At 45.1% G+C, this 7,239-nt stretch overlaps 1 protein-coding gene across 2 annotated transcripts in view; it reads left to right on the top strand.

Annotated features, from left to right (window-relative positions):
* Positions 1-477: 477 nt before the first annotated feature.
* The window catches only part of RAP2A (RAP2A, member of RAS oncogene family), a 40,291-nt gene continuing 33,529 nt past the window's right edge, over positions 478-7,239 (top strand). Inside the window, exons 1-2 of one of the 2 annotated variants that reach the window (XM_020905406.2) lie at positions 478-885; positions 1,063-3,109. In XM_020905406.2, coding sequence (XP_020761065.1) covers positions 572-885; positions 1,063-1,231 — 483 coding nt within the window. In that variant the 5' untranslated portion in view covers positions 478-571 and the 3' untranslated portion in view covers positions 1,232-3,109. Of the gene's footprint in view, positions 886-1,062; positions 3,110-7,239 lie in introns of those variants that run through there. The other variant, XM_020905405.2, reaches the window with a different exon arrangement.

Raw genomic sequence — 7,239 nt, 5'->3', positions numbered from 1 at the left:
GGTTCGACGGGGTGGGGTGTTGTCGGGTGGCCCAGGTGGTTGTTTATCTAAGCCTCCCGGGAGCGCGCGCGCGGCCGGTCGCCTAGGCGACGCGGGCGCAGGGGCGGGGCTTTCGCCGCCGGGCCCCGCCCCCCGGGCCGCCGGGCCCCGCCCCCCGGCCGCGCTGCAGCTCGGGCTCGGGCGCGCGCTCCGCCGCCGGGAAGAGCAGCAGCGGCGGCGGCGGCGGCGGGCGGGGAGCTGGGCGTGGAGGCGCGAGGGGCGGGGCGGGGCGGCCGAGCGGGCGGCACTGCGGGCCCGCGGTTCGGGCGTCTCGGGCGGCTCCTTAGCTCCAGCTACCCGCTCGCCTTCAGCGCCTGCTGGCGCCCGCGGGGCCGCCTTGCCACCCGGCTCGGCCCCTATGCCCAGGGCTGCGCTTGCCTCCGCCGGCGCCCGGGGGGCCGCGGCGGCCGTGAGGTGGGGGCGGCCGCGGGAGGCGGCGGGGCCGGCCGCCGGCGCAGGGTCCGGGCGCGCAGCGAGGCGGGCGTAGGTCTATGTCGCGGGCGGCGGCGGCGGCGGCGGCCGCGGAGGGACGATGCGCGAGTACAAAGTGGTGGTGCTGGGCTCGGGCGGGGTCGGCAAATCCGCCCTGACCGTGCAGTTCGTGACCGGCACCTTCATCGAGAAATACGACCCCACCATCGAGGACTTCTACCGCAAGGAGATCGAGGTGGACTCGTCGCCGTCGGTTCTGGAGATCCTGGACACGGCGGGCACCGAGCAGTTCGCGTCCATGCGGGACCTGTACATCAAGAACGGCCAGGGCTTCATCCTCGTCTACAGCCTCGTCAACCAGCAGAGCTTCCAGGACATCAAGCCCATGCGGGACCAGATCATCCGAGTAAAGCGGTGAGAGGGCCGGGGGCGCGGGCAGGGGCTTCCCCGGTGGGGGGGCCAGCAGCCCCCCTGTTCGGGGATCAGAACTCACTCCCGCGTGCTCTGGGGTGGCCGTGGGCTGGAGGAACTGTCTTGGGAGACGGCTCTAGGATCATAACGCTTTATCATAATTTTTTTTTTTTTTACCAGCATCATCCTCATCCTCTTGAATCTCAAATTTGAGTGCTTTGTTTCACAACTCAAATTTGGCATCCCACAAGCCCAGCTCTTTGTCTCTTGGATGTTACTAGTAGCGCTTGTGCAGAACCCCCAAAGCAAAGAAAGTTTAAATCTCGCAGAGGGGAGAGGGGCGGGTTGATTTCTGCTGGGAAGAGGGCAGCTGTGCAAGTATAGTGGAGACATTTTCAGATTCAACAACAAAAAGACCTTTGCAGTTAGTTGACGGCAAAAATTGCCCACACATACGTGGTAAACATGTCAAGTCCGAAGGAAAAAGACCTTTCTCCTTTCATAGAAGACTGGATGGTGCCAAGGCGTTTTAACAAAAATGAACTCTGCAATTAAGATGAAACTTGAAAGACAGATTTGAAGACTTGGCTCAGTGGGACAAAGTATATTAGTATATAGAGGCATAAATATACCATTCACTTTAAAGAATGCAACAACTTTTCCCCCCTATTTTAGTCTAGCTGCCTTATTACTCTCAAAAACAGAAAGAAAAGGGGGGAGGGGGAGGCATTCCTGGAAATAAAGCAAGTTTCTTCAAAGGTGTGACTCAAATATTAGCTAATGTAAAGTTAATGCAAATAAGCACTTTCCTAATAGGAATTCTTTTTCTCTAAAGTGTGCATTTTGAAAATATGGCTGGTAGCTTAAATGGCTTATGATATTTGTATTCTCTTAAATGGATTATATTTTTTCCTATAATTTCAAGAATCAGAAATGCAATGTCTCAGCTCCTAGTTTTAGCAAATTTTTCTAATTACTGTTTAAGTGCACATTACTGTTTTGTTTTATTCTTATTATTAATAATCCCTAATAATATTGATCTAGTGTAATTTTGTTTTTCTACCCGATTCTACCTATAACCTTAAATTAATAGACATTGGCTGAAAGCTAGTTGTAAGTGTACTGTAGACATAATCTCATTTTTAGCCAAGTTGAATCAACTCATTTTGAAAGAGCAAATACCAAGTCATGTGCCCTCAGGGGTTGTTCAAAAATTCATTACAAGTAGATTTTTGATGCCACATATAAGATCAAAGGGGAAGCCCTCTCCTGAAACCCCTCCTCCTTAACTCATTGAATATGCACTTTAATAGGTAAAATAAAATTATGTATATTACTTCTTCCATTAAATTTCAAACTAAAGAGAATATTTTTATGGTCTCTGATGATGTTTTAAGATCTGTAAATCTGATAGCTTTTTTATTTTCTTCAGTATCATTTTCTTAAAGTTAATTGCTATAGTTAATATAGAAATACTTTTGGTGTTAAAGTATGTTATATTAAGAAGCTACATTTAAGTGACTCAAATCTTTAACACTTCCCCCTTACTATTAACAACAACAACAACAAAAAATCCCTATAGAACAGGGCAGTCAAACACATTGCCACATATCAATCTTACATATATCACATTAAAGTAAATGCCCCAACTGCTCCACTCTTTGTATTTACATATATACAGATAATACATACATCGATAAAATCACATGCCCAGTGCAAACTTCTTGACAGGAGCCTAGGGGACAGAATAGGGCAAAATGTCATTGGATAGCATAGTTCACATGATTTTGTAGTTTCTTTTGGTATATTTAAGATCACCAATAATGAGTTAGTCTGAACTTAGTGTACTGGAACAATTTATTTGTTTGCAGTATGACCCAGGAAGAAAAAACATAAAACTCTACTTGCCCTGATGTCATTTTACTCACTCGTCTCAGTTCCTGATGTAAAAGATTGAAAAAAATCAGCTGACATGGAGTTCATAAGCTCAAGATAATTGTCCGTAAGAACCACTTGGGCCCATCTGTGTCCTGATATTTTTTTTAACCTCACCCTAACCTCATTATCTGGCCTCCCAGTCTATAGCATATTTTAAACAATATTGAAAGAAAGGATCTGTGTATTTTATGTATATTATAATACTGTATATATTATGCTAAAGCAGGCATTCAGTGTATTGATTCTTTAACTTTTCCCACTTAAACAATAAAATGTGATTTTCAAATAAGTGCATTTTCTATTCTCTTTGAGGATCAGTTTTTAAGCAGTTGCTGTAGGAGGTATTTGTAGTTGTTCTTTCCCCTCTGCCAGTTAGCTGCTTTACATATTACACACAACAGTTGTTTAAGGATGTTTAATATCACCATAATGCTGATGACATAAGTGAAATGTAGAGAGGGTTGATACTTTTTGCCAAAAACTAGTCACTGGTGGAGAGGATATTTAAACCAAATCTGCATGAATCCATGTACTCTTCTCTTCCTCTGCACCAGGCTGCCTTTGAACTTGGCATTTACTGACAAATTCAATTATGCAGCCTTTGGTCTACGGCAGTACTATTCAATTCAAATATAATTGTGGGCCACATGTGTAGTTTTGAAATATCTAGTAGCTGAATTTTTTTTTAATGTGAAGCAGGTAAAATTAATTTTAATAATATATTTTATTTAACCCACTCTAAAATACTGTCATGTCAATATGTAATCATTATTCAAAAACTGAGGTATTTTCATCATTTTCTTTTGCATACTAAATTTTCAAAACTTGGGGTTCTGTTTATACTTACTGCACATCTCAGTATTTATAGAGTATTATAGCTGTATTTCAGTTGCTCAGCAGCCACACGTGGCTCCAAGGCTAACATATGGGACAGTGCAGGTCTAAGGTGTAAATATTTTGGGGAAACGCTGGCTTCTGTAAGCCCCAGCTTCCATGTTGTGAATTAAGAGTATGGCACGCACCTCTCAAAGAATCTGCCTGCAGTGCTAGAGACCCAGGTTTGATCCCTAGGTCAGGAAGATCCCCTGGAGAAGGAAATGGCAACCCACTCCAGTATTTCTGCCTGGAGAATCCCATGGACAGAGGAGACTGGTGGGCCACAGTGGTCCATGGGGTTGCAAAGAGTTGGACACGACTAAGCGACGTGCACCTTTCAGAGTCTTTGTTATATTAAATGAGGTGATAGATTTTAAGGTGTCCAGCGCAATACCTTGAACATAAAAATGGCAGCTGTTATTTAACTTTGTCTCCTTGTCTGTTTAAATGTTATTTTAGAGGAAATACATTTGTGGCTGCATTTTGAAATTCATTACCTAGTGTAGACTAGTGAAGTGTTAGTCACTCAGTTATGTCTGACTCTGCGTCCGCATAGATTTTAGCCCCCCAGGCTCCTCTGTCCATGGGATCTCCCAGACAAGAATACTGGAGGGGGGAGCCATTCCCTTCTCCAGGGGAATCAACCTGACCCAAGGATTGAACACAGGTATCCTGCCATTGCAGATAGATTCTTTACCATCTGAGCCACCAGGGAAGCCCAAGATGATACTAAAAAAAGCAATCATGATGAAAACAATCCTTGGAAAAATTTTGTTGGTATTCTTTTAAAATATTTTCACTTATTAAGGATCTTGCAGGAAAGGCCACAGAATGAACATGTAACTTTTACTGTAGCATCCATGCGTCGGCAACAGTGAAATGGAGCGTGTCGCTGGATTGTTCTTACATGGAGTGTTGCTTCTAGAAAATATAAAACAGGCCCCCACTCCCTTAAGTGTCCATCAGTCAGTTCAGTTTAGTCGCTCACTTGTGTCCAACTCTTTGCGACCCCATGGACTGCAGCACACCAGGCTTCCCCATCCATCACCACCTCCTGGAGCCTACTCAAACTCATATCCATTGCGTCAGTGATGCCATCCAACCATCTCCTCTGTCATCTCCTCCTCCTGCCTTCAAGCTTTCCCAGCATCAGGGTCTTTTCCAATGAGTCAGTTCTTCGCATCAGGTAGCCAAAGTATTGGAGTTTCAGCTTCAGCATCAGTCCTTCCAATGGATATTCAGGACTGATTTCCTTTAGAATGGACTGGTTGGATCTCCTTGCAGTCCAAGGGACTTTCAAGAGTCTTCTCCAGCACAGTTCAAAAGCATCAATTCCAATGATGTAAAGTAATTAGCCTCCAACTAATAAAAATAAATGGATAATTAATTAATTAATTAAAAAACCAAAAGCATCAATTCTTTGGTGCTCAGCTTTCTTTATAGTCCAACTCTCACATCCATACATGACCACTGGAAACAAAGTAGTCATAGGTTCATAGGTTCATGGATATCCATACACAGGTTTCCCACGCCCCATCTGAAAGGAGAGTGTTCCTATGAAACCTTTCCTAAGCCACAATGGCATAAAGCAAATAAGTGGTTACCTTAGGACATATCATGCTTACCGATACACACAAAAAAAATCTAGGTAAAGCTCAGATGCGCAATGACACAGTTCAAAGCCGTGGCAGCTTGATGCTGAGATGCTGAGCGTGGTTCCTGGGGAGGGAGCTTGGGGGTGCCTCTCTCCCCAGTGGGGTAGTGCTACTTCTCAGCTGCTCACAGCAAACCAAATGCTGAACGCCATTTTCATTTGTCACTTTTAAAAGCAAAAATCACCTGATTTCTTTTGGTTATCAAAAACAGGTACTAACAGAGGTCTTTTGTAAAAGCAAAGTGGTATAAAGCAACTTTGGAAAAGCACAGGGTATTTGGAAAGTACTTGCGCAAGTTCCTATCCAAGTCTAGCAGGCCAACTAAATGGTGGTTTTTATAAATTCCCGTGCTTTCTTTCATTGAAATTGACTTTGAATGAGATCAAACGCATAGTGAAGAGTGACAGGGATATAGAATGTATTTCAGTTGAAATAAAACTCGAATTCTTTCTAGTGTCCTGGTTGCTTGTCCCATTCCCCCCAGGGTAAGCTGTGGTCCTGACTTGAAGTATCTTGGAACATGCTGTCGAAGGCGTGTCGTAGGATAAAGCCCTGAAATCCTCACCATGACCAGGCTCAGCATGCTCTTGTCCCTCCCTGCCCTTCCAGCTTCACCTCTGGCAACCTTCCTTGCCCCTTGCATTCAAGCACCCAGTAGTTCCTTTTAGTTCCTCGAAATTGCCTATCTTCTGGGCATTCCTTCTACATGTAGAAATCACCTGCGTTTTGCAGAGTTAAAGCCTCCTCTTGGTTGCTGTAGTTTTTTAGTCACTGAGTCATATCCTACTCTCTGCAACCCTATGGACTGTAGCCCTCCAGGCTCCACTGTCCGTGGGATTTCCCAGGCAAAAATACTGGAGTGGGTTGCCATTTCCTCCTCCAGGGGATCTTCCCTACCCAGGGATCAAACCTGCATCTCCTGGTGGCTCAGACAGTACAAGAGTCTGCCTGCAGTGCAGGAGGCCCGGGTTCGATCCCTGGGTCAGGAAGATACCCTGGGGGAGGAAATGGCTACCCACTCCAATATTCTTGCCTGGAGGATTCCAAAGACAGAGGAACCCGGCAGGCTACAGACCATGGGGTAGCAAAGAGTCGGACATGATTGAGTGACTAACACACACAGAAAAGATTTCCTCCTCAGGGAAGCCTTGCTCATCTTCCCAAATTGAATTTACTCCTTCCCATCTTCCCACACTGTACTGACTTCATGCCTCGGCCCTTCCCTCAACCACGCGTATTTCAGACATCAGTGGCACCCTGTGCTTCCCCTCTTCTGGTAGAGCTCATCAAAGTTTAAATATTTGGGTGATACTTAAATACAATCAGTCTTATTAAACTCTAATCCCATGTGGCTAGCACAGCCCCTGGCACTTAGGAAACAATCAAGAAAAATATGTTGAAAAAATTCAGTGTTCAAAGAAAGAATTACTTTAGTGGCCTCAGTTACCCCAAGTACTTTAATTTTACAGATAGAGGAGATGATTCTTTAAAGCCCATTTTGTAGCTGGAACAGACAGTCTCCCTTCAACTCTTAACATTCTAGGAGAATACTTCTATCTACGTAGGGCAACCAGAAAAGAGGCAGTTTAATAAGAACCTTAAAGAATTAGGAACATGACGTCATCCAGATGGAGAACTTGGCATGGGAAATGCATAGTGGATGTTTTGTTCAGGTGCTCAGTCATGTCCGACTTTTTGCAACCCCATGGACTGCAGCATGCCAGGCCTCCCTGTCCTTCGATATCTCCCCATGGTTTGCTCAAACTTATGTCCATTGAATCGGCAATGGCATACAAGCATTCCATCTTCTGTCATCCCCTTCTCCTCCTGCCTTCAGTCTTTCCCAGCATCAGGGTCTTTTCCAATGAGTCAGCTCTTTGCATCAGAT

The sequence above is a fragment of the Odocoileus virginianus genome, chromosome 8 (assembly GCF_023699985.2).
Source record: "Odocoileus virginianus isolate 20LAN1187 ecotype Illinois chromosome 8, Ovbor_1.2, whole genome shotgun sequence".
Lineage (NCBI taxonomy): Eukaryota > Metazoa > Chordata > Mammalia > Artiodactyla > Cervidae > Odocoileus > Odocoileus virginianus.
The sequence above is the reverse complement of the archived record's forward strand: the minus strand, read 5'-3'. Positions and strand labels throughout refer to the sequence as shown.